Source organism: Lithobates pipiens, unplaced genomic scaffold (genome assembly GCF_037356315.1).
Source record: "Lithobates pipiens isolate NorthernLeopardFrog02 unplaced genomic scaffold, aLitPip1_a1.2 Scaffold_13, whole genome shotgun sequence".
In the NCBI taxonomy this organism is placed as follows: domain Eukaryota; kingdom Metazoa; phylum Chordata; class Amphibia; order Anura; family Ranidae; genus Lithobates; species Lithobates pipiens.
In genome coordinates, this window is record NW_027507718.1 from 138,667,328 (window position 1) to 138,695,315 (window position 27,988).

General features: G+C 40.9%; 1 protein-coding gene across 1 annotated transcript; it reads left to right on the forward strand.

The window, feature by feature from the left end:
* PTBP1 (polypyrimidine tract binding protein 1) lies at positions 1-27,988 on the forward strand. The gene is made up of 15 exons (XM_077475642.1): positions 1-129; positions 8,436-8,466; positions 12,950-13,019; positions 15,631-15,803; positions 15,896-16,042; positions 16,458-16,628; positions 19,734-19,844; positions 19,970-20,141; positions 20,645-20,716; positions 20,965-21,077; positions 23,456-23,489; positions 24,165-24,257; positions 24,652-24,868; positions 25,610-25,687; positions 25,778-27,988. The coding sequence occupies exons 1-15, from the start codon at positions 122-124 to the stop codon at positions 25,908-25,910; spliced, it is 1,623 nt and encodes a 540-aa protein (XP_077331768.1). The 5' UTR covers positions 1-121; the 3' UTR covers positions 25,911-27,988.

The window sequence follows — 27,988 nt, forward strand, 5'->3', positions numbered from 1 at the left end:
TTCTCAGCCCCCTGCGTCACTAGTCCAGTCGCCATTTTGAGAGTGTATATGAGGCGGTCGCATCGACTTCCTCAGTTATTGCGGCGCCTCCTCTCAGAGCCGGGTGGTTGTTGTGTGTGCCATGGAAGGGTGAGTGTCTTGGGCTCGGGGTGGGAGAAATGGTACGTGTTCACTTAGGCCTAGCGAGTGTGAGGCGGAGTGTGCTCGTCCGTTTCCTCGGGAGAGGGGTACCAACGTGGGCTCCGTGTTTGGGGGGGGGGGTGTTATAAAGCGTAGTATGGTGGAGGTAAAGTTTGGTGAGGAGTTTGCTATGCGCTCATAAAGACGAGGCTGGTGTGGCGGGGGAGGTTTGAAGCCATTCCGCCCTCTGGTTGGGGCTCCGTGTAGGCTCTAGCCCCCACCCAGGTAATGAGCGCACTCGGGGATGGAGCGCAGTCCTCCAGGAAGTGGCGATCGCCTGGTTTCCATCTTGATTTGCATACGTGGTGTGCTGTGTGCCCGCTTACCTGAGTGGTGGGGGCTCTTTCTCTCCTTTCTCCTTCCCCCCCCCCCGTTAAATACTTTCCTGCTGTTTAACTCATTAACTTTAGCGATCCCGTCGTGTACCGTGTCTAGAGGGGGGGTGGGGGGGACTCGTGTGCAAAGTTCAGCCTGGAGGGTTCTCCGCTTCCGCTCCATTGTCTGTACGCACGTTGCACACTACTACTGGACGTGGCTGCTGCACACCCCATACACTGGGCTCTTCACATGGTGGGGGGGGGGGGGGGGGATTTAAACATCAGTATAACTTTGATCTGGAGCTTTGATCCTATTTTAATTTTGAGGTTTGATTACTAGGCCGTTTTTACTAATATAGAAAGGGAGGGGGAAGCTGACGTTGGCAGCAGCTTCCTTCAGATCAGCAGTTAGAAGTGTAACTAGGGTGGAGGGGGAAGTTGTGCAATCTGTAGGCTTACAGGGGAGAGTCATTGTAGACTGACGCCAGAAAGTCATGGGGGAGGTGTTGCAGATTAGGTCTATATCAACTGCTGCCGTTGCCCCTAGCAACCAACCAATCAACTGAATTGTAAAAAAATAAATTTAAAGGCTGATTGGCTGCTTTCCAGTTGAGGCAAAGTTTCTCTTTTCTTAGAGGGCACAACTTCTGTTGGCATTACTTAGAGGTTCCGCAGAAGTGTCAGTGGCTTTTTGCCAAAATTAGGTACTAGAGCTGCAAGATTCTGGCCAAAATGAGAATCTTTATTCTAAGGGAAAAAAAAAAATCGCAATTCTTACGTACATATTACGTACATATCTTTCATATTATATAAACTAGGCTAACCTTTTTTTTTTTTTTTTTTTTTTTTCCTTGGTCATTTTCTTTCACAAAAAATTGCACTTGAAAGACCACTGCACAAATAGTGATGTAAAATATTGCAACCACCACTATTCCCTAGGTTCTCTATTAAAAATATAGTATTTGGGGGTTCTAAGTAACTTTAGCAATTTTTTTTTTTTTTTTTTAACTTGAAACCAACAAATGTCAGGAAAAATGTTTAGTGGTTTTAGGGGCCGGTTCACACTGCTGCAAATTCTATTACAAATTTGAGCCTTTGCAATCGCTCAAATTTGAAAGTAATTAAGAACATAATTTTCTGAGTGCTGTTCACATCAATGCATTGTGAATCTAAGCTGCGTGAAAAAAAAGGGTCCTGTCTGAGTTTGATCCGTATGCGATGCAAATTCAGCTGTAGACTGCAAAATTTGCAGTAGAATCGCAGGAACACAAAGAATTCGCAATGCGAAATCGCAATTTAATCGGATCACAATCAAGCTATAATTCGCACTGCAGCAGTGTGAACCAATGTCTTGTCAAATACTGCCCCCAGTTGGATAGTGTCTGCCCTGTACTGCGCAGTACGGAGCACAAGGGGACGCCGAAAGTCTCTGAAGATGAACAGCGCCTGTGCACTGAATCCAGGTTCAAACTCCACCATCCAAGTGGACATAGGATAAAACCTTGCCGTGCCTGAAGTGCGTCGAGGGGCCCCCTTACTAAGTGCTGTTTAACATAATCTACCGTATGTCCACTTGCATGGTGGGGCTAGAACCTGGCCTCAGGGAAGAAGGTACTCTTAAGTGCGCATGCGCCGTTCATCTTTGGAGAATTTTGGCGTCTCCTTGCCCACCGTACGGCACAAGTGCCGTGCCTGCGCACTACAGGTGGACACTATCGGGGGGGCGGGGGGGGGGAGTTCTCGGTAGAATATCGGCCCTAAGAGTTCTGTCACATGGACAACTTTGGATGTGACTTGAAGTTGCCTCAAGCCACGCAACATAAAAGCCATCTTAAAGTACACTACTAAAGTCACTCCGACTTCAGAAAAGGTTCTTGTACTACGTCAATCCGACTTCTAGGCAACTTGTACCCATTGATTTCAATGGAAGTTGCCTCCAAGTCGTATCCCCTGTCTTAAAGCGGGAGTCCACCGGGACTCTGCGTTTTTTTTTATATATATATATATATATATATATATATATATATATATATATATATATATATATATATATATATATATATATATATATATATATATATATATATATATATATATATATATATATATATATATATATATATATATATATATATATATATATATATATATATATATATATATATATATATATATATATATATATATATATATATATATATATATATTATAAAAAAGCCAGCAGCTACAAATACTGCAGCTGCTTACTTTTAAAATAGTGACACCTGTCCAGCGCGCCCACGATGTCGGCACCCGAAGCCGATCTGTAGATCGTATGTCGGGTGCTGCCGCCGCCATCTTGGGTATGGGAATCAGGAAATGGAGCCTTTCGGCTTCATTTCCTGGTTCCCTACTGCGCATGCGCGAATCGCGCTGCGCAGTAAGGACGGTCCCCGCTGCCTCTGGGATCTGTGTGTTTCCCAGCAGGCAGTGGGGCACTTGCGGAAAGGGGCGGGCACTTGCGGAAAGGGGCGTAATATACGCCCCTTTCCGCAGAGAGCTATCCCGGAAGTGGGTGCAGAATACCTGTACTGTACAGGTATCTGCACCCCCCTGAAAGGTGCCAATTGTGGCGCCGGAGGGGGGGAGGGTTCCGATGAGCGGAGGTCCACTTTAGGGTGGACCTCCGCTTTAAGTGAAGCAACTTTCCAGGAAGTAAAATGTTTTTTAGGCAAACCCCTACCACAGAGCTGGTTATTATGTGATTGGCCACTGGCAGTCTCCTGTCCTGGAGGCAACTTCAAGTTGCCTTGTAAGTTACCCCAAGTCACGCTGATTCATATTGAAGTCGTGTCCAAGTTGCCTCGCAAAGTCGCGCTGGAAGTGGTGTTGACCCTGTGTGAATGGACTCTAAGTGCCCGTTCACACAGGGGCGACGCGACTTGCAGCGCGACTCACAGACGCGACCTGCACACGACTTCAGCGGCGACTTGCAAAATGACTTCTGTATAGAAGTCAATGCAAGTCGCCTGAAGTCGCCCCGAAAATACTACAGGAACCTTTTTCTAAGTCGGAGCGACTTGAGTCGCTCCTATTAGAACGGTTCCATAGTACAGAACGGAGCGCGACTTGTCAGGCGGCTAAGTCGCCTGACAAGTCGCAGTAGTGTGAACGGGCACTTAGTGGTTAAACACATTACACACAGATTGTTACAATGTTTATACTTGAGTTCAACTTCTAAAGAATGTTGTGATTCTTGGCAGACAACCCATTTTTTTTCTTCCTTTTGACTGCTGTGGCTTCAGAAGAGCAGAGAATTCTTTGCATAGCAAGAAACGTGAAACACTTTTGTCAAGATCGCAACAGGAAAAAAAATCGTGATAACTATTCTTGATGAGTTACCGTGCAGCTCTACTGGCTGGGTATCTGCTTACATCACCCCCCCAAAAATATCCTCCAATATTGATAGTGGAAGGGAGGACATTGTGTAGATCGCTGGCGATCTTTCCCCTGGAAGTGGGAGCAGATACCTGGATTTGACAGCCCATAACCCCCCATCTCATGCAGTGGATACATGGATGTTTATCAGCAGTGGTGGTTGTGGGATGTTGTCAGAATGCCCTAAAATGGCATTCAGGTGCTGTTTTTTCTGACCACATAAATAAACGCTGATGAATGCTGAAATGTGGGTCACCAGCATTGATGTTTTTGATACATTGGCAAAAAAGGCTAATGCGGGAAAAATGCTGAAAACGAACGCTATTTCAAAACATTAAAAGTTGAAAGACTCTACGAAACTATTTTTATAAAGCTATTTTAACGTCGTGTACACAAGGCCTCGTGCACACGATGTTTTTACAGCTGCGGTTTTTGGCTTCAGGCTTTTTTTTTCTCCCTGCAGCTAGTAAACTCCCCAGCATGTTATCCTATATGTCCATGCACACGGGTGTTTTTTGGCAGGGGCTTTCTGGCTGGTAAAGAACTAGAGGGTAGTTTTTCAGCTGAAAAATGGCTTTCTGCATTTATCAGCGTTTTTGTCATAGGATTTTGTGAGAATAGTTCTGCCAAAAAGCTACAAGTCATTCTACAGCTAACACTACTGACGTTTTTATAATGTCCACTGTGTATGAGGCCTTAATGTGCAGTATCTAATCTCTTAAAACTGCCTTATTTTACAGCTCCGTTGGGCACGCCCACGTGAACATGGTAGTGTTCTCCTGATCTGACCACTGGAATGGGAGGGACTATTTCTCCACTGATGTCAGCTGAGAGCTGTGGGAGGTCATGTGAGCACCCAGTGGTGCTGTAAATAAGGTTTTGTGGAAGAATTAAAAAAAAAAAATGCTGCACATTAAATCTTCACGAAGCAGAGGGGGTGTTATCACTAGTAATTGTACTGAAGCCCTCCTGCTGCTATAGCTGTAATATTATTGGTGATAGAACTTGCATGATTTAATGTACGGTATCTGTAATAAAAAAATTACCCAAAATACCGGATTTACAGCGCTACTGGGCACTCACATGACCACTTGCTCTCATCACAGCTGATGTCAGCAGGGAAACACAGCCCCCCCCACTGTAGTGCTCAGTTCAGGAATGGGAACACCAGCAGGTCACGTGAGCACCCAGTGGTGTTTTAAAATTTGTCTATTTTTCTGAAACCTCTTTAAAAGCTACAAATACTGCACATGTAACCCCTCATGCAAGAGGGGTTGCATGTTTTATCACTAGTAATATTACAGCTATAGCATCAGGATGAGTACAATGTCCCAGAGACAGCGCGGACCATTCCTAGTGCTCTGTGCGACTCACATGCGCAGTAGGGAACCAGGAAGTGAAGCAACGCTTCAAGTCCTGATTCCCTCACCTAGAATGGCGGCAGCTGAGGGTCAATCTGTCTTGGCTGCTGACATCGCTGGACCCTGGGACAGGTGAGTGTCCATTTATTGAAAAAACTGTAGTATTTATAGCTGCTGGCTTTTAATTTTTTGTAGGTGTAATCCCTCTTTAACATCTAAAAAAAAAAGTAGCTCTGCCTACACACAGCAGAGCTAAACTTTTTTTTTTTTTTTTAAACATAAGGGCACATCTGTGTCTTCTGTGTGTAAACCTGTGTCATGTATTTGTCAAGGTATACATCAGGCCTTCAAAAGAGGGGCTTTGTCTTTGAAAATAAAGCTTGGTTGACAATACAAAAACTGTCAGTTTAAAAGCATCTGTCAAGCCCTGGTTTAGGACAGTGGAACCATTGCACCAGAGTTGGCTGCAATATTAAAGCTGTTTGCTTTGGCTATTGCAGGTAAGCATGTGATGTGCACTGCCGAGTCCACTGGTGTCTAGAAACCAACTATGCAGTTATGCTTGGGGCCTTAAAACAGACCCTTGACGTGGTAGCTGTGCTGGTTGACAGAATTGTGTACTGCAGCAAACAGATGTCTAGAGTTCCCAATTTCTACTGTATTTTATCATTGTATGATTCGCTTTATTATGGTATGTTTGTGCTAGTTGGTACAGATTTTTAGCTCTTCTGTAGAAACTATTACTTTGGCAAGTAAATGCTCATCTTAAGTTAAAGGTAAAAATAAAGGATATTGAGCAAAAACTTGTGTAGCTAGCTTTAGTTGACACTTCAGCAGACCTTGCTGACTCTCTGATAAGTGATCTGTTGGATTGCTTTTCAGAGGTTTGACAGGTGATGGGGCAGTGTTGTCTCCTGAATTCCTGTTTTTAACCCTGTAAGGTCTGAACCATTTTTGATGCAGCTGCAAGCATTGGACATGGTAGAGGTGTGGCCCTGCTCATGTACACTGTCTCATGCCATGGTAAAAGTCTTTCCATGTCATGTTCAAATTCTGTCCAGTTGCTTTAGTGGAGTGGTCAGTGTGGTCAAACTGTAGCTTGACTGCCTTTTTTATTTTATTTTTTTCCTGCACTGACTGAAGTGTAAATGAGCCAAGAAAGCCCCTGTAAAGTTAACTATCTGACAAGAATGGGAAGTTTCAAACTGGATATGATCTTCTGGGGCTTTCTTAGGGGTGCAATTGCCATATATTGAGATTGTTTCAAAACTGCTTCAGATGTTTTGCTTGCCATTTTTATTGTATAACTAGCTTAGCGGTACTCCAAATTTTGTTTTGACTGGGTCCCTGTTAATAATTTCTTTTTTGTGGCAGTATATGCCAAATGTTTTCACACAAAGTTCATTTTAAAATAGGTGGTGACTGTTCAAGTTTTTGCTCTCAAATCTTTTAGTCAGTCCTTGATACCTAGTGTAACCTATTAGGCATATAAGGCCTCATTCACACAAGGTGGATCTGCTCAGCAGGAGGTCTTTCTGTTTTCTGATCAGAAGGAGCCTGTCGGAGCCCCACTTATTCCTATGAAGGGATCGGATGAAAACAGACAGGGTGTTGGATTTCATCCCATCCGGATGGCTGTGAACGTATCGCTATAGGTCTACTTTTAGTGGTTTGGGTGTCGATGGACATTGTCACCGCTTACATCTGTCGCTCCATAGACCTGCATGGAGCGTCCGTTCAGGCCCACCTAAAAAACTGACAGGTGGACCTGAATGGCTGTGTGAATGGGCTTAAATGTTGGATCTGGTTTTGAGTAAATTTGTGCTCAATTTTCTGGCTCACATCAAATCTTGATTGGTTTTATTCTCTGCTTTGTTAAAATATTTAGTTTCAAGTCATCTGCTTGTGCTACTAGAAGAGGTACTTTTTATCTTCCATTGGAAAAACTTTAATGGAATGCAGTTTAGGCTTGTTTGTTGACCATTATTTCTAAGCTTAGACTGAAATAGTTTTCAAGCAATCATTTCTGTGCCACATGTCTGGCAATGTATGAGAAAAAATCTTCACCCATCTCCAGTGCATGCATGAGCTGAATGTAATTTCAATAAAGCTTGTCAATCTAATCAAATTAATAAGGTTATGCTGCAAAGAAGTGGGCACTGGTTACCCCTTTAAGGCTTGAGAAACTACTAAAAATTACTTCTGGATCATATTTTTTTGGATTAATTGTTCACCGCTAGTTGAAGGATACATAGCTGGGGAAAAATGTGCTTGCTCATATCCTGCCTTAAACTTGTATGAGCGTTTGGTTTTGCAAACACGAGTCCTTGGCTTCACTGGCATGCTAGGCCTTACATTGGGTACATTTTTCTTCAATTTCATTTTTAGAATTATCTTTTAACTATGTAGTGCAAGGGTCTGCCTGATTGCACAAACATTAAAAAGGTTTAGGTCTGACCTCATATTTTGGTAAATCTAAAGCTTGTACAAGAAAATTGCATAATGTATGGCTTGCCTTGTTATCTGATCAAGCTGCAAGAGGCTATTGTCTGAAGGGGTCATAACATGCAACATAGTTGCACAGTTCAGGCAGATGCCTACTTGCTTTTGGGGAACAAACTTATCAAAAGGTATATGTCCACTGGAATACTGTTTTTTTTTTTTTTTTTTTTTTTTTTTTTCCCCCCCCCCCCCAGTCTACTTTGTCCAGATACTAAAGTACAGCTATACAGTGAAATCAGATGACCCTTGTGTTGCTTGCTAGGGACTAAAACAAGCTACCTATGGATTATGCAGATTTAGAGTTGTACCAGAATAAGTTTGTGTATCAAACCTTTACAATGCTAGCCGACTATAAATTAGTTTTTAGATGTCACTTTGAGGCTTGTGTATCCTCGGCGTGCACTTTAGAGACTTGCATTTACGCTGTTTTTGCATTTTTTTCTTTTCTTGCTATAAATGGCTTACTTTGGTAAACTGTAATGGCAACCTATTTCAGTTCAACAGTCTCAGACTTTTGCTTCTTGCACAAACCTACTGAATAGGGGCCAGTTCTCCAATGTTCTCTCAATGGTGGTAGTATAGAAATGTTTTTTTACATTTGTATTACTTAAACATATTTGTAACCTTTTTAATTCCTCTTTTTTTTTTTTTTTTTTAGGATTGTTCAAGATATAACAGTTGGTACAAAGGTAAGACAATTATTTTTTTTTCCCTTCATTCCTTTCAAGATAATCATACAAAGCTTGATGGTATCTTAACTCATTTGCAAAGATAACTGGCTAGTCACTTTGGTATTGTTACTAACCCCAGGACCCTGCATTCATTATTTGGTCTCCCACAGTACTCAACATGGAAATACAATCGCTTTTAGTCTACTGGGTGCTACAGTACTAAAAATAGCGCCTATAAAGAGCCTCTACTGCCGAGGTCTCAAACTGGCGGCCTTCCAGCTGTTGCAAAACTACAAGTCCCATCATGCTTGTAACTGTCAGCCTTGCAATGCCTCATGGGACTTGTAGTTAAGCAACAGCTGGAGGGCTGCCAGTTTGAGATCCCTGCTCTGTCTCTCCAGTGTGAAAGCCCGAGGGCTCTTGCACTAAAGCAGTACACCTGCAGGACAGTAAAGTCCTGCAAGCCGCATCTTTGCAGTGCTGTAGAAGGGGTGTATACACCGTTCCTGCCCGTTTAAAACAATGGGGCAGTGCTGGCATAATGTGGCTTTAACCCTTTTTCAGCTGCTAGCGGAGATTAAAACTACCCTGCTAGCGGCTGAATAGCGCTGGTAAAGTGGTGCTAAAAATGTGTCGGCGGTAAAGCAGTGTTAATAACAAACTGCTAAATACAATCAATAGAAAATTTTCAAGCGTTGTGTAAAACTGTAACAGAAAATTCTGTACCATTTTCAGTGATGAATGTTACCAATATATTATGCACATTTCAGTGACCTAAGGTAATTTCATACATGTTTCTACATGGAATGTAGAAAAGTAACCACTTGAAATTAAGAGCACAAATGGGGAAAAGTGTCACTATACAAACTTTTACTCAAAGATTTAAATGGCCCTTATATCCTTGCTACTGAAACCTAATTTGAGTACCTAATAAGTAAAGCCTTGTAGGTTAGATTTCACAATTTTATCCTGTGAACTTTTCTTTATCATTGAAATGGTTACTACCCTTGAGGTAATGTCTGGGAGCGGCTGCATTACTAGTCCTTTTCAAGCTCTGGAATGCATATTCGACTGCCTGCCCAACCCTGCTTTATTACAGGTTTATTTATCTAGGTGTTACCATAGCAGTCTTTTTTGTGTTGGCTTTTGAAGGGGGATGGTACAGTTCCTGCCCTGCCTCAGGCTGTTCTAAATTCTAAAGGGCAAGCACACACAGGTATAATTGAGACCCGTGTTTTTGTTTTTTGAGACCTTTATGAAGAATCTGCTTTTACTTATGATGGGCCGTAAAAGGGTGATATTGCCAATTACAAGCTCTTCTAGAAATTTGGCCCATTTTGCAATAAGTACTCCATTGCCTTTGTCTCCCTGATTCTCTAGCTGACCTACATCTGAAATTAATGGTGCTTTGTTAAAATTTTCATGGCCTGACATCTGGTGTCAGATCACTTTTTTTATTCCGTTTTTAGAAGATTTTTATTTTAAAGGTGTAATATAAAATGTAGTATTTTAATAAGTTTATGCATGCAAACATCCATTTAACATGCTGAATGTTGGCTTGGTAGTTAGCACCTGCAGGTTTATTTTTGACTACATAAAATGTCAGGTTCTGCTTAAATTATTTTTTCTTAAAAGCCTCAAAGGCTTCATATACACAGGATGTTTAACCTCTCCTGAATGATTTAACTTGACAGCTAGAAACCAACATCTAAAAATGTCTGTTTAGCTGCATTTACATCCAAGTGCTTAACCAAAGAAACTTCATTTAAAGTCTGGAAACTAAATGCAAGTTACCGTGTTTAGCAGTGTTTACTGGCTGTCACAGGCATTTACAATTTCAAATGCACCTAAGGTTTCCTGTAAACGTTTTTACAACCTCTCCTGAATGATTTAACTCAACAGATAATAACCCACATTAAAACGTCCATTTTACCATGTTTAGCTGTTTTTTGCATTTTAGAATCGTTAAATGGACAAAAAATGAGAAACGTCTGTAAATGAAACGTGGCTAATCGCAAGTTGGCCACGTTTAGAAGCATTTGCTTGAAATGCCTCTAAACTCCTCTGAACCCTTTTTTATTTTATTTTTTTTTTTTTGTTCCAAAAAAGCCGCTAACCTCAACTGCCTAGAAACTACTGTAAATGACCCTGTGTACATGTACTGATAACCGTTCAGGAGCAGCTGAAAAAAATGCTCAACTGCTCCTAAACATCAGTTTACCAGCAGCAGTGTACAAGGTCTTAAAAGTTCACCAGTGGGTTAATTTCCTTCTATCTCAAAAGTGGTTGTAGCTTTCATGGAGCTGTAGTAAGCATGTTTTTAAGGCAAGCCCTACATCAAGCAATTTTCATTTCCCTCTACTCATGGTTGCAAGGAAAGAAATTGGTTAATATCCCCCTCAACAGTGTTTCATAGTTGGCATACAATGATCACTGCTGGTGGCTATAGCTAGCCAGCAGTGATCACATCAAAGAAATCTACAGACTGATTGTACTGAACTTGATTTATATACTTCAGTACAACCAGCCTGCCCATACCTGGTTTGAAAAATCTGGTTCCTGCTGAACTGGCTGAATTTTGTTCAGTCTGCAGCTGGCTTAATACTTTTGGTTGGTGTAAATGGCTCTGATCAGTGTAAAGAGCTGCATGTAGTCGAATAAATTAAATATGCACCTTGCAGTGGCATTTGATATTTTGTTATCAAGGTCCTCTGAAGGGTTCTAAAGTTCCTCTTAATAATTTAGTAATGTTTGAAGTAACGTGTTACAGGATGGGCTACTGGCCCTGTTACCTGAGCCAGTAATGGGGGGGGGGGGGGTTGATCCAGAGGAAGGTGACAAACCCCAGCAAAGCATTATCTAATTTGCTACAGCAGGGAATACATTTTTTTCCTGATCCTCTAAGAGGTAATTTGATATTCCCTGCATCAACTTTACCTATGAATGTTAGTATCCTAGTTATGTTATGTACCTTTAGGAAAGAATCCAGGCTTTTTTAAAGCAATCTAATAAGTTGGCCAGAACAATCTATGGGGGAGTCTAATCCACATTTTCACAGCTCTTGCTGTTAAACCTTTCTGTATTTGCAGATGAAATCTTTTTCCTCTCGACGTAAAGTGCCCATGTCCTCTGATCTCTTTGGCAAGAAAGTACTGAGTTGTACAGCTTGTAGCTACATAATGGCTCAGTGTGCCTCTTTATTGTGCAGACAACTAGTATATGCTTTAAAGCGGTTGTATAACCTCCAGCAGAAAACCCTGTAAGGCAAATGCATTATGAGCTAGTTCATTATGAAATACATGCCTTAGAATGAGGTTCCCATTTCGCAGGGTGGTTCACGCCGAGGGAGCTGACATTTTGCCTTTGGCTTGTCTTTCAGGTTCATGGCTTTGGACATTCACGGCACTGAAGCCATGATCCTGGATGACATCACTCTGGAGTCTTCTTCCCAGCAAGGTCCGGCGGTGTCTGCCAGACTTCAGCCGGGCATTCACAGCAAATGCGCTGCTGACATCAGTGGTTGCATGCAAAGTGATTATCTCCTAAACCGTACAGGTTTAGGAGATTTTATTTTTTTACCTACAGGTAAACCTATAAGGCTCACCTGTAGGTAAAATGAATAACAAAATGGGTATGCAACCACTTTAATTACGGAAGAAATCTGCTTCATAATTGAGTATCCATTTTATGATCTGATGTGAAATTTTGCACAGTTAAGGGTCTGCTTCTAATTTTTCCCATTATGGTGACTGAATCTCTTGGTATGCTTTAAAGCCCTGGATTAAATGAGCTCTCCTACACTTTTACCCATTGTGCTTTTTATGAACTCTTCCTTCCAGACACGGATGACAACAGTTCTTGCACCCCCCCCCCCCATCAAAACATGGAGTATTCTCATTTAAAACAGAAAATTGCATACTCCACTTTGCACTGAAAGTGCACTTGTAAGAGCAGTCACTTTAAATCTAAGTTGTAGATCTGAAATGAGGGGACGCTCTGCCAATTTTATCATCCAATCACGTGTAAGCTAAAATGCTGTTTTGCAGCTTAAAAGCGCCTCTCTACGTTGGCCTATGACCTCATGCCCACCATGGTGTTTTTGAGCTGTAAATGGCATGGCAATTTTCAGGCTGCAAAAAACCCAGCAACAGCATAGTGTTCTGAAGCTCCAGTGCTAGAGCTGTAAAGTCAGACGCCGGCAGAAGGTGTTAAACGCAATTTAACGAAGCTTAACCTGTTAAGCCAAGTCTAGTGTTTGTCTATATATTTTTTCTGTCCTGGGAAAATGAAGTTAAGGGTAAAATGTTGCCTGTTTCAGGTCCTTTTGCACACATGTATATGCATTGCAGTTTGCTATTTGTAACAATCATTGTATTACAACAGTACAAAATGTGACACTAGTTTGCTAGGAAGCTTACATGTGGAATTGGGTTAACTTTTTTTTTTTGAGTACTTTACTTTATTTTTATTTTATTTTTTTACATTTTTCTTTCTCTTCCAGCGGGGATCTGACGAACTTTTCTCTTGCGTTACTAACGGACCCTTTATCATGAGCAACTCTGCTTCTGCAGGTAAAGATCTTTTCTGTGGTGTGGTTCTTTATTTTCATTGCCTCATCAAATGTTGAAATCACAATTCAGCTTTTAGTCTTCCCATGCAGCAGTAAGTGCCTGCATGGGAAGGATGTTGGCCATTCTACAGTGGATGTAAAGTCTACACACCTATAAAAATGGCAGTGTGTCTTCATAAAAGAGAACCAATAAATTCCTTCAGAATATTTTTCAACCTTTTTTTAATCTGTGCAAATCAATTAAATATTAAGTTGGGATAAGAATGTAGTTTCATAAATCTGCATAACTTTAAATACTTTTTTGAAAAGCATTCAGTCCCTTGGGTTGGGAGTATGGCAAGTTGTTTTTTTTTTTTTTTTTTTTTGTCCAATTTGTGGCAAGTGCTCCAAATATGTCACCCCAGTGGCAGAATTCTACTGCTGCCAGCCTGTGCACTGGAGATGCCTACCCAATCAAAGATTTGCTTGGAAGAGTGGTCAAAGATTTTAAAGACAAAATGCAGTAATGCTGATTTCTGAATTGCTTGCTTTTTGATTTTATGAAAACCGTATTAAGGGTGTGCATATGTATGGAACCACATTCATTTTTTCCCAATTACAGGTTTCAGCTAGTATTTAACCCCTTCCTGCCAAGCGTACACAGATATGCAGCCTTGGCTTTCGGAGGTTATACCAGGATGAGGCCTGCAGCTGCAGGCATCTCGGTATTTTTATTTTATTTTTTTAAATCTTTTTTTGTGAGCAATTGGCTTTCCAGGGATAAAAGCTGCTGTCATTATCCCAGAGGAGCGGGAGGGGATATATATCTATATATTGAAATATGTTGCACCGAGTAAATTGATACCCAACACTCAAAATTGTGCTGCTTGTGGAATGGCGACAAACTTGACACTTAAACTCCATAGGCGAAATTTAAGAATTTCTACAGGTTACCAGTTTTGCGTTAAAGGAGGTCTTTAGATGGCATTATTGCCCTTGCTGGAATGCTTAGTGATGCCTCTTGTGTGGTTTGAACACAATTTACATATATGGGCAAAACTTGCTTCTGTGTGCAAGCACGGGATGGGGTGCTTTAAAAAATATATATTTTACGATGTCCCCCTTCTCCCCCCCCCCCCCCTGTTTTGAAGCCTGAAGCTACAAAATGCTGGAGGGGGGGAATCTATTTTCTATGGAGATGGTTCACACTTGAAGCCTGAAGCTTAAACAAGTTATGAAACTTTTTTTAGCAGATTACAGCCATTTTCTGCTTTTTGGTGACCCTTTTGACAAAACCGTGGGGCTTTCTGCCTGAGTATGCCACTCTCAGGTGTGAATGGGACCTAAAGCAGAATTAAACCCTCCTAGCCTTTACAGCCAAGGGATTTGCTTCTGTTAAACTGTAACAGCCATGGTGCTGCTCATGTGATCAATTGTGACACCAGCCATTTGGTAGAGGACACAAGCAATTGACAGTTGGCAATTCCAGGAATGTAACTGTTTTTGAAATCATTTTTGATTGGTTTAGTTCCATTTTATGATTTACTGCTGTTTGAGGGCTCTGAGGATCAGAAAAATGGCAGCCTCTAACAAGGAGTTATGGGTAAAATTGCACTTTAAGTTCAACTAGCCTGCCCATTCATGGGGAGACATTCAGCTGAACCAGCTAAACTTCAATTTGTGGCCGGCTTAAAGCGGTGTTCCGCCAAAATTTAAGTCAGCAGCTACAAAATGGTATAAAAGTATAGCTGCTGACTAATAATGGGGCACTCGCCTGTCCTGTGATGTGGGCCTATGAAGCCCTGCTCCTCTCCACGGCACCAGCATTCTTACTGTTTGGTGCTTGGCTGCAGCTTTACAGCCAGACATGCACTGTTCATGCATGAGCCGAGCATAGCTGGGCAATCTTCTGGGACCTGTAAAGTGTCCAAGAAGATTGTAGGAGGGAGAGGAATTTCCAGTGCTGCAGAGCCACAGGAGGAAGTGGGGGGCTGGATGCCTCTAAAAGTACCCCCCCAAAAAAAATTGCATGCCAGATGTGGCATGTCAGGGGGTCAGCATTACTAAGGGCCAGTTCACACCACGTGCAGTCCAGTTTTTATGTGTTTTTGATGCAGAAAAAACAAAGTAGGTTATATGGTTTTCAATGGCATAGTTCAGTGCTTACAGTTCCAGGGAAAAAAGTAGAACATGCTGCATTTTTCCTGCACTGGACCACTGTAAAAAGAATCAACTCATGGGGAACACCAAAAATGCACTGTAACACCCATGTTAAAGAAAAAAGGGGGAGGGAATGCACTGCATCAAACTCGCTGGAACACATCAAAAAAGCACATGCAAAAAAGCATCTGGAACTCTGCTTTAAGACTGTTTAGAGTAGACTATTTTGTAGCCGTTTACAATCTATTTGCAATCTTTCCAATAATTACAAACAGCCTTACCAACTTTTGGCTAGTGCAACACTTTAAAATCAGGTTTGCTGGCTTTAAATATTAAATATGTAATTTGGTCAAAAGATAATTGCAACTCAAAACACTGAAGCATGAAACTATTGAAAGGGCAAGAACACTTTATTTTTTTTTTAAGTTGTTACAAATTTCTTTATGTGAAAATGTAACTATTTTTATTTTCAGCAAATGGAAATGACAGCAAGAAATTTAAGGGAGACAACAGATCTGTAAGTGTTGGCTCTAGAGTGATTCATGTTAGACAGCTTCCAGGAGATGTTACTGAAGCTGAAGTTATATCTCTTGGCCTTCCATTTGGAAAAGTCACCAACCTTTTGATGCTAAAGGGCAAAAATCAGGTATGTTTAACATTTTTTATTTTCAGTTGAACTGTACATTCATGGCAACTTGTGGGACATAGGATTTGTAATTTTTGTTTCTTTGTTTTTAGGCTTTTCTAGAGATGAGTACAGAGGAGGCGGCAAACACCATGGTGAATTACTTTGCTACAGTTACACCTGTGCTCAGAAGTCAGCCAATCTATATCCAGTTTTCAAATCACAAAGAACTGAAGACTGATAACTCTCCTAATCAAGCTGTGAGTAATGCATTTTGAAACCATTCAATCTTGGAGGGAAAGGCTAACCTTTACTGTCCAACACCAGCCCCCCTTTTCCTGTATTCACTGCCTAAATTGGCCTGGGCCATGTTTTCAGTCATTAACTGTAGGCAGTATAAATTTCACTTAAAGTGGAGTTCCACCCAAAAATGATCCTCAGTGATTGCTGGTTTGCTCTTCTTGGTTCAGCTTTAAGTAAGATGACATGTTAAATACCATGCCATCTGTGTAGGCTCTTGGCACAGGCCCAAATTGTAATGCCAAAGTAAATGCTACATGCTAATGTAGGAGGAATAGGTTATCTGGCGTGCTAGTGAAACAGATTTAACTTTTAAAGTCTAACTGAAATACACGTTTAAACTTTTTTCAAGTTTTATATATGCTTTAATTTCAGCGAGCGCAAGCAGCCCTGCTGGCTGTGAATTCTGTCCAATCTGGAAATGTTGCACTGTCGGCCACGGCTGCTGCTGTGGATGCTGGCATGGCTATATCGGGACAAAGCCCAGTCCTCAGGATAATTGTGGAAAACCTTTTCTACCCAGTTACTCTTGATGTCTTACAACAGGTACATTCTATGGGTTGTGGTTGTATAATATTTTGGTGATGAGGTGATAACGTTAAACAGTAATGTGGCTCTTACTAAATCCTAATGGCAACCCAAGTAAAGTAAACTTTATTAGTAAAGTGAACATAAATTATAAATGTAATAAATCCTTCAATAAATACTGTGTAATCCAAAAACAATACTTGACAGTCCAGTGCAAATATTAGAAGTAAATCTTGAATACAGTGCAAATGATGGATAATCGTGATTTCTTCAATAAAAAAGTGCAATTGCTCCAAAGCGGCAATACAGTGAATAAATGAACATGTCTAATCATAAAGTGCCTTGTGCAAGACAGCAGGAAAATACAATTCATCCAAATGCTTCCACCATCTGCTGTGTGCTAGTGGTATGCCCCAGCCTCTCGCCTTGGATGGAGACCCCTACAGGTCAAGTTAAGCCTCTATAAATTAAACTCCTGGTTCCATGGTGATTGAATCCTTCCCCCCCCCCCCCGGGATGCCCAGCCAAATGGACAATGGTTTATACATTTCTTTCCAAGCTCTTGTGTATACAGTGCCTTGTGAAAGTGTTCACCCCTTTGGCTTTTTACCTATTGTTAGTTTGTTTTCTTTAAATTATGTGATGGATTGGCACACAATGGTTTAAGTAAAATTAGAAAATGTATACATAAAACTTTTTCAGAAATAAACTGATAATTGGCATGTGCATCTGTATTTACCCCCCTTTGTTATAAAGCCCATAAAAAGCTCTGGTGCCAACAAAGTACCTTCAGTCCACATAATTAGTGAAATGTCCACCTGTGTGCAATCTTAAGTGTCACATGATCTGTCATTACATACGCACTTTTTTTTTTTTTTTTTTTTTTTTAAAGGCCCGAGAGGCTACAACACCTAAGCAAGGGGCACCACTAACCAAACACTGCTATGAAGACCAAAGAACTCTCAACTAGTAAGGGACAGTTTTTGAGTCTGGGTTAGGTTATAAAAAAATATCCAAATCTTAGATTTGATGGTGCCCCTAGGGATCAATAATCAAATGGAAAACATGGCACAACAGCAAACCTGCCAAGAGACAGCCGCACATTAATCGCAATCAGCACAGACATGAGGTAACCCTGCAGCAGTTGCAGAGATTGGAGTATCTGTACATAGGATGGCAATCTGCCATAAAACTCAACTATGGAGCGTATGGCCAAGTGGCCACAAAAACAAAATGGCACATTTTTGAATTTGTGAAAATGCACGTGGGAGACTCCCAAAATGTATGGAGGAAGGTGCTCTGGTCTAATACTAAAATGTACCTTTTTGGCCATCAAAGAAAACAGTCTGGCCCAAACAAATCGCATCACCCAGAGAACTGTCCCCACATGGTGGTGGCAGCATCATGCTGTGGGGATTTTTTTTTTTTTTCAGCAGTCAAGGCTGAAACTGGTCAGAGTTGAGGGAAAGATGGATGGTGCTAAATACAAGTATATTCTTGAGCAAAACCTGTACCACTATGATTTGAGGCTACTGTGGAGGTTGGCCTTGACCCCAAACACTCTGCTAAAGCAACACGTAAATGTGTCAGAATGGCCTAGTCAAAGCCCAGACCTCAATCCAATAGAATCTGGTCAAACTTAGATTGCTGTTCACAAGCTCAAACCATCCAACTTGAAGGAGCTGGAGCAGTTTTGCAAGGATTGGGCAAAAATCCCAGTGGAAAGATGTGGCAAGCTCATAGACTTGTCCAAAAGAGACTTGGAGCTGTGATAGCCGCAAAAGGTGGCGCTACAAAGTATTGTCTTTAGGGGTGTAAATGGTTATGCACATTGACTCCCCCCCCCCCCCCCCCCCCATTTGATTCACAATAAAAAAATTCTGAATTTGTGGGCATGTTCTGTAAATTGATTCGAATATTCAAACAGCATTTCTTGTGAAGGATTTATTACATTACTAATTCACTTTAGTAACTTGTGTTGCTACTATTGGGATTTAGTAAGCACAACATTGCTCTGTTAGCACTGTGGTAACAACTTTGTTGGCAGCTACTTTTATCTGGTTTGCACATTTAGTACTTGTATTTCAATTATCACCAATATATCAAGAAAATATGTTTTGTTAAAATGGACCTTATAATCCCAGTTGCTAAAGGTTTATAGTCTTTAAAGCAGGAGTCCACCGGGACTCCGCGTTTTTTTTTTTTTTTTTTTTTAAAAGCCAGCAGCTACAAATGCTGCAGCTGCTGACTTTTAAAATAGTGACACTTACCTGTCCAGCGCGCCCGCGATGTCGGCACCCGAAGCCGATCGCTAGGTCGTCTGTCGGGTCCTGCCGCCGCCATCTTGGGTATGGGAATCAGGAAATGGAGCCTTTCGGCTTCATTTCCCGGTTCCCTAATGCGCATGCGCGAATTGCGCTGCGCAGTAAGGACGCTCCCCGCTGCCTCTGGGAGCTGTGTGTTTCCCAGCAGGCAGCGGGGCACTTGCGGAAAGGGGCGTAAGTTACGCCCCTTTCCGCAGAGAGCTGTCCCGGAAGTGGGTGCAGTTACCTGGATTATCCAGGTAACTGCACCCCCTCCCCCCCTGAAAGGTGCCGATTGTGGCACCGGAGGGGGGGAGGGTTCCGATGAGCGGAAGGTCCACTTTAGGGTGGACCTCCGCTTTAACCACTTAAAGCAGAACTTCAGTCCTCCTTCTTCTTTTTTTTTTTTTTTTTTTTTTTTTTTTTTTTTTTTTTTCTCCCTCTTCAGTTTTCCCATTTATTAAATCCTCTGCCCTTGTTTTAACTTTGGAGAGATTGGAGTATCTGTACATGGGAACGGTCTAGCACACTATTCACCTGACAGAACAGGGATCTTTGTTTGCATTGGCAGATCCCTGCTCTGGCTCTGAGGAGCAATTGCAGGTTGTCATTGTGGCCGCTGGACCTGCACATTGGCTCCCCTGCTGAGCAGTGGGTGTGCCCACGGTAACTCATGCACAAAACTACTACGGATATGTCGTTTCTTGCAATAGGGCCACCCTGCTGCAGTATATATGGGGTCCTTAAGTGGTTAACTTGGTTAAGCTTGTGGTCAGAGGGTTACTTTAACACTTGGTGGTTTATTTTTTCTTTTCCATAGATTTTTTCCAAATTTGGGACAGTTCTGAAGATTATTACTTTTACAAAGAACAATCAGTTTCAGGCACTTCTTCAGTATTCTGATCCCATGTGTGCCCAACATGCCAAACTGGTGAGTGGTTTTATTCCCCCCCCCCCACCCCCCCCCCCCCCCCCCCTACACATTCTTATCATTTACTAGCAGAGATGTCTGACAGTAGATTCTTCCCTTTTTTATTTTTTTTTATTTTTTTTTAGGCTCTTGATGGACAGAATATATATAATGCTTGCTGTACACTGCGTATTGACTTCTCCAAGCTCACCAGCCTCAACGTAAAGTACAATAATGACAAAAGTCGGGATTACACCCGGCCAGACCTTCCTTCTGGTGATGGACAGCCCTCTTTGGATCAAACCATTGCGGCCTTTGGTGAGAATTGCAAAACAACTTGAAATGTGGAATGCTGGCTCTGCCCTATTTGTTACATGTAAACTCCTTATTATCCACACTAAGTATGCCCAAGTTTAGTTTGAAAAATCACTGCCCACTGAACTTATTTGAAGTGATGCATTTCTTCTGGTGTAAAGTGAGTTATAGCACTCAACTTGTGAGGGAGGCAAGCAGCCAGAGTTACTAAAGTAAGGTTGTTTTAAATGCTAATGGCTTTTTACCTTCATGCATAAAATTCATGATCTCCATCCCAGAGATCTCACTCCTCATTGGCTGAGATGCCGGGGCCATTGGCTCCTGCTGTCAGCTGGGTAGAAGGTCAGGGTTGAGTCGTGTTTGAGGGTTTTTTGTGGGGGGGGGGGGGGGGGGTTGCGGGTGTTTCCTTTTTACAAATGCTTTAAATGATGTGTGGCTGAATCAGCCTGTAACTGTTGAAGCTTAAAATCCTGTTACTAATCCTTCAGTGGCTTTTCCTCTTTCAGGAGCTCCAGGACTGATATCTGCAAATCCTTATGCAAGTGCTGGTTTTCCACCCGCTTTTGCAATCCAACAAGGTATGTTTCTCCCCCCCCCCCAAGACCTAAATTGGCTTTGGTTGCTGTATGGCATGGTTAGAATATTGCGGTTTGTGTTGGGGAGTCTGGACCTATGCTGACAGAATGAAGGGGAAATATTTTCTACATGGTCAGTGTGGGTAAAATTTGGTTTGGGAAATTGGAGCTTCCCTTTTCAATTCAGAATTTACAGATGTACACACCCAGCAGTGTATTTAATGGATTTTTTTTTTTTTCTTTTCTGCTAGGCATCCATGGACTTACACCTCTTACACTTCCGTCTGCTGCCAGTAGACTTGGCATCCCAGGGTTGGCAATGCCTGGAAACGCTGTTCTGCTTATCAGCAACCTTAACCCAGAGGTTAGTGGCATTCTGTGGCTAAAATAAAATGTCTGCCACTGAAATACTTGTAAACTTGAAACATTGAGCTAAAGTCAACAACTTTGACATCAAGTTTGGTTTAATACCATTTAAGTGGAATGAAACCTAAACAATATTGCAGCTTAACAATTCTTGGATGTGGTGGCTGCATTAGTTTTCTTTTTTGGTAGGCTTTTTCTTTTCTATCAGTAAGTGTAATTTATAAATCCTTTATCCACTTCTTGCCTGGCCTATAGCAAAATCACAGCTGGGAAGTGGTTGTTACTCCCTGACTGGGCATCCAGCAGGAATAAACCATGATTGCATGCAGCGACCAGCTGTGTGGTCAGTCTGATCATTGTAAAGAGCCTCTGATGGAGGCTCTTGGTCAGTTGATCACATGGTAAATCACAGCAAGTGCCTGTAATCGGCTTTCCTCAGTTGGCACTGATTAGCCGCTCTCCTTTCAGAGGGAGAGTGCACTGATAATCAGGACATATCGGCACAGCCACCATCAGATGTCCATCACAATGGCAATTCGGATTGGCACTGATTACCAATCGGTAACATCTCAGTGCCCAATTCTAAATTGGTGCCACCTTGTCAGTGCAGGAGAAAACCTATATCTATACATCTTTGAAAAATGTTGGTCTCTTAGTTTAGCAAATATAAAAGTGATTAAATGCCACCAAAAAGCTATTTGTTGGAAGAAAATGGTAGTGTCACCTTGCTGAAAGCTGTCAATAGTCCTGGGCAGCAGGGGGGAGTGCCCTGTATTGATGTGGTTAAAGACCCAGCTGTCCATCAAAAGTAGCATCTACATGGTTGAGACAAAACATCAGGGATGCTTGTGTCACGGTCAATCATTTATGTAACCCTTTCATTCAAAAGGGTAAATAAAATGCTTAACCTGGGGGTTGGTTTTAAATGGGCTTGTGTATCTAGAACTACCCTCTCCCCAGATTGACATTGCTGCTGTCCCAGGTTGGTTCAACTGCCTCTATCCAGAGTGGCGCCATCCTACATAAGGAGGTAGTTACTGAATTGATCGATAAAGAAATGCAGCCATCACATGTTAGGATTGGTCAGCTGCAGCGTTTTGGGGTTTTAATACCACTAACAATTAGTTGAAATCCAGTTGACTGCTTTTGAAATGTGCAAAATATGTTCTAATTTAGTTTTTAGCTTTACATTAAAATGTGTGCTATAAAACTTTATTTTTTTTTAAATCGAGGGATGGCCTTAACTTCCCTCTTAGGGACTGAACTAACAGTACTCTTCTTGCTAATTACTTAGTTGCAGAACTCTTGATACATGTGCAGACAATATCCCAGAATCTTTTTGTTTTTATTATAAAATTTGGTACAAATTGTGAGCCTGGATAATGCCATTGTACAGGTGTTCATTAACTAGAGTTTTTGGTTTCTTTTTTTAGTTGCAGGGCAGTGATCTCCAAACTACAGTCTGGGGGTCTGATGTGGCCATGTGCTTTTTTTTTTTTTTTTTTTTTTTTTTTTATCTGACCCTTAGAGCACCATTCCTTCCACTGATATGTCTCTTAAATGTCCATTCTGCCAACTGACATTGATGGGGCACTGTTCTTCCCCCGATGTGGTAATGTTTACTCCCACTGATACCAGGAAAATTTCCACTCCTGACTTCAGTCCAGCCCCCTAAAATCCGAAGGACCAAACTGGTTCTTTGCTTGGAGACCCCTGTTGTAAGGCATACCTTATCAAAGGCTTATTTTGTGGTGGCATTATGCAAACTCAGCTTGCATAAGACTTGTGCTCTGGAGTATTCCAGTGTTGGTGTGTTGTGCGTCCTTTTTTTGAACAATGGCATTTAAATCTTAGACTGCTTGCAAAAGGCATCTCATTGACCACCTTAACTTGTGGATATTGTCTCATATGACCTTTTTGTTTCATTTCATTGTATTACTTTCCCATCAGATTAAAACTTAGTAGCTGTCTATAAACATTTTAATCTAGATTACTTATTCTTATGTACCTGTTTCTTTATATATTTACTGACCTGTTTTTGCTACTTTTTTTCTTTTCCTCCCATCCCCTTCTTTTTTTATTTTTATTTACCTTGATCCGGAATTTCTTTGCCAACTGACTGCACGGCATCTTCTGCTTCCTGTTGTGCTTTGTGAAACAAAACATACTCTCCCTTCCAAAAAATCCCAAACACCCTGCTGTCCGGATCCAACCTATCCTTCAAATATTAACCACCTTGAATATCATCCGTCAACTGCTCCTACCACTCCTCCGGTGACACATTCCTCGTGGACCATTTCTGCAAGCTGTGCTCTCCCCTCGGCTCCTTTTCTCTACCCCTGTCCCTTCGCTGCCTTGCTCTGCTGTTCTCTAAAGAGAGTCACACCCCAATGCCTCTTTATTCTTTTCGGTATGTTTCGCACTTTATTACTATTCAATTTTTTTCTTTTTTTTTTTTTAATGGGGTGGGGTCTGCATGCATTTTCTTGATGTGTTGGGTGGGTGAATGAGGTGCAGTTGTACATTTTTTTTTTTTTTTTTTTCTCCCTCCCACAGTATGGTGAGATCTTTGTGTGGTGTAGCGGCTGCAAACCTCTAAAGCCTTTATGTAGAATTGCACTTTAATGTTTTTTGAAGCAGTGGCATGCAGAGTTGGGTGATGGCTTATCAAATCTTCCTACTAATGTGCTGTGGGTGGGGAAATTCTGTAAACTTTAAGATTGTGACTTATGTTATAAGATTGAACAGGCAGTGTTTTATAAGGGAGAAGTCAGACGAGCATTTCCTGATGGCTTTTTTATTTTTTCTCCCAATACTGCATTGATTTTTGCATTAGCTGAATATAAAGGTAACTAGGAAGCCCCCTCACTGTTATTGTCTCCCTCAATAATAGACGTACAACATGGGGAAACTCTAGTCTGGCAGTGCCACTAACATTTTGGACTGCTCATTTTGGTTTTTGCTAACGTTCTAACTTGGCATGCCATTAGCGATACAACTTGAGTTTGTGCTCTTGACAAATGTGCACTTAAGTTTTATGCATGGGTATTTTACCTTTTAAAATTTTTTATATTTTTTTCCCAAGGTGTGTATGGCGATGTACACAGAGTAAAAATTCTCTTTAACAAGAAAGAGAATGCACTTGTTCAGATGGCTGATGGGAACCAAGCTCAACTAGGTAAGATGTACTGTCCTCTGATGGAAATGTGTGTATTACAATGCAAAGAGTGGTTTATTTTGTTTGTAATTAAGCACCTGAGATTTGTCCACATTCTCATGGCTAACCCTAACCACTGCGGTGCAGTGCCAGTAAGCAAGTTAAATTGTTCATTAATGGTATTAAACCTGAAATGTTACAAATGTGTTAAAGGCCATTTCATCTCTGGTATTGGTGTTTACTGTTGCTTGCATATGGATCAAACTGATTAATTAACGGCGTGCTACAAATGATTAACCTGCATACGCTGATCTTTCTGTGCTTTAATCTTAAAACTGCATAGTAATTTAAAAGTAAAAATGGTCATGTATCCTTGTAAATTCTTAGATTTGCTTTACATTTATTTTTATTATAGCTATGAGCCATTTAAATGGACAAAGACTTCATGGGAAACCACTTCGCATCACTATGTCGAAGCACCAAACAGTTCAGTTGCCTAGAGAGGGGCAGGAAGACCAGGGATTAACAAAAGATTTCACAAACTCTCCTCTCCACCGCTTTAAGAAGCCAGGCTCCAAGAACTTTCAAAACATCTTTCCGCCATCTGCCACACTCCACCTCTCTAATATACCGTAAGCTTGTTTATTGGTTCAATATTTGCACTAGATTTGCAGCTGCCAGTTAGACCCTATCACATTTGTGTGGCATGCTTACCTGTGCCCCCTCGTATGAAAAGATCAGGAAGCAACACTTTACTGATCTCTTCTGTGCAGGTTCCTGTAGAAGGGTGATGACTTAATTACTTTTCAAATATAATGGTTAAGGAATCTTTATAGTACGAATGGGACCCCTTGTGCATTATAGAATACTTCCCTGCCTGATTTGCCTCAACTATAGTGAATGAATAGAAAACTGTCATCTGATACTTCCATTTGAGTAAATGTGGGAAGTGCTCCACCTGGCATGTCGGCTTGTCATTTTTCAGCTTGTGTAGTGTACCATTGGTTTGGGGTTCCTGGAAACCTTTAGCACTTGACTATTAATGGTGAAAATGTTAACTCTGTGGCAGGACTGATCTTGGGTTTGGTTTGTTTGAGTTTTTATTTTTTTGTATGAAAAGGCCAGCTTCGTAGTGTGAAACCTGCAAAAATAACTTGGGTGTTAATGTAGATTCTTTCTTTGATCCCAGCAAGTGTATTTGAAGAAATCCTAACTAGTGCGACAGAATGCTGGTGCTATTCTGCACAAGGAGCCTAGACTATGACCAAATGCATAAAGTCCCCAAACATGAGAAATTTGAAAGTTTTTAGTAACTTATTTTCATGGTAACTTCAGAATGTTCTTTTGAGTAATTAAAATGTTTACTTTTGAAGGCCTGCTGTAAGTGAAGAGGATATAAAGCAGCTTTTCTCACAGAATGGATGCACAGTGAAAGGCTTCAAGTTCTTCCAGTAAGTGTGATTTATTTTTTTTTTTACACATGTGCAGAAAATCTTTTACTTGGGGCATTGTTTAATGATTTATTTTTTCCCTTCCTTTAGGAAAGATCGGAAAATGGCTCTTATTCAAATGGGGTCTGTTGAAGAGGCTATAGAATCTCTCATTGAACTTCACAACCATGATATGGGAGAGAGCCATCACCTGAGAGTTTCCTTCTCGAAGTCCACCATCTGATTTGGGGAGTGAAGAAAGTAAAGGACTACCAGCCTTTGTTATGTCTCTCAAGGGCTCACTTCCATCATTCCAGATATAAGCCACTTTACTTGCAGCGCTCAAGTGTCCTTGCATCCCAGATTTTTAACTTTTTTTTATATATATTTTCTTCAAGGCTTTCATTGTTAGTGATCTATATATTGAGGGTGTTCATTTGTGTGTATTTTTCACAGTACCCTTAAATGAATTGAGTTTTGAGCAGTTTTTTTTTTTTTTTTTTTTTTTTTTTTTTTTTTAGGACCAAATTTTGACACAGGCCCTAGCTTTTTTTTTTTACCTGGATTTGAAGGGCCAGCTGTAAATCTAGTTGAATGACTAGATTTGTGTAATGACTGCAGTATGTTTTGCACATGTGACCAATGGGAACAGTTCCTATCAGCTGAACACTCTGCATATGTTTTTGTGGTCCAACCTTGAGTCACAATGTGCTGACCAGCTATTGCTCTGTGCCTTACAATCTGAACTTTCTGATGTTCGCCCGCTGTCAGGTTCTTGGATGTTTTATCCAAAGCTGTTCAAGTATTGTCGGGACTGTAAACCACAGCAATCCCTTTATCTGTACTAATTTACTGACCAAATTTTTCTGGGACCATGGCACCTTAACATTAGCTAATTCCTTGTATACTTTTTCTTTTGAGCCTGATCAAGATCAGGCTTTAGAAGTAGCAAGAAAGATACTTGCTTTATCCTTGTTTAATTACACAGTTGTGGAAATTTTGATTTCAGTGTATTCATTTACCCCCACATGCCTTAATGTTCACAAGTAAAAGCAATGCTGTTCATGCTTCAATCAAGGACCAAATGAAACTTGCATGTTCCTGCATTCAGTCTTAATACTTTTCTGGCCTCCTGTTATGCCTTATTTGACGATTTATCTGCATTAAACAAAACTTGCAGTTTGTAGCACTTAACCTTTGGTGTGTCAAAGCCTAACTGATGCACAGAGGGTTACCAGTAAAAGCTATAACTTTTTTTAAGGTTTGGCTTTCCATTAGCTACAGACCTTGAATTGGCACAACCTTAGCACAGTTTAGCTGCAAGTTTTCTACAGTGCCTCTGATTCACTGGGATGGAAATTGTTAGCTGTGAGGTCTCCAAACTGACTTTTGAATCCTTTGAGAACTCTCTAATGTGGTCATTGGCTCTGAAACTTGTGACAATCGCATCAAAACCAATATTTAGTTTATTTGGAATTTCTGAATTCAGCACACTCTGCCTATGAGTTGTAAGGCTGAAATTCCTTGTACTGTCTTTTTTTAGTGCCTTCATTGTTGTCCCTCAGGTGCCTGGTTTTATATTGCTTTACTATTCAAGCACTGCATATTTAATGTCTGTCCTTTTTAGTCTAACATCTGTTCCTGTGCCTTATCACTTGGCATTACAGAACATTTGCAGTTGCTATGGGCAATGTGATTGTATGATAAAGCAAAATTTGAAAGGGTCATAACTCCAGCTTGGGTTGTAAAAGGCTCATCAAAAATGGGTCTTTGACAAATTGAAGGCTGAACAGCCTTAAATTTAAAATGGCCAGAATGAGCTTTAAGATCAATGGATGTGTAATTGTAGGCAATTGTTTGGAAAAATCATGTTTTGCTGCTGGTGTCCTACATGGAAATCTATTTGCATTACTACAGGTCCACAACCAGTTAAGCGATACAATGTAGGCTGAAGCTGCATTCGTTGTAATAACCTAGCAAGGATTCTGAAACCTCCCAGTATATATGGCTCATTTTCACCCTGTGTATACATTTAATGTACATATCTAGCTTTTTCAATATCTACTCAAGTGCAAATCTGTAATACAATGTTCCTTTTTTATTTAGTGGTAAATTGTATATTTTGATAATGTTTCAGACAGATTTCAGTATTGCAGGGTGCTGAGATGACCAGTTATGAAAGACCCATTACTTCTAATCAAATGTTTGTATGAAAGGCAAATTAAAAACTATTTTATAAGAAACCTTTATACTTTTCAGTAGGTGTTCAATTCAGTTGTAGTTATCTGTTATGGGCTCATAATAAACACCTTTTATTCTTAA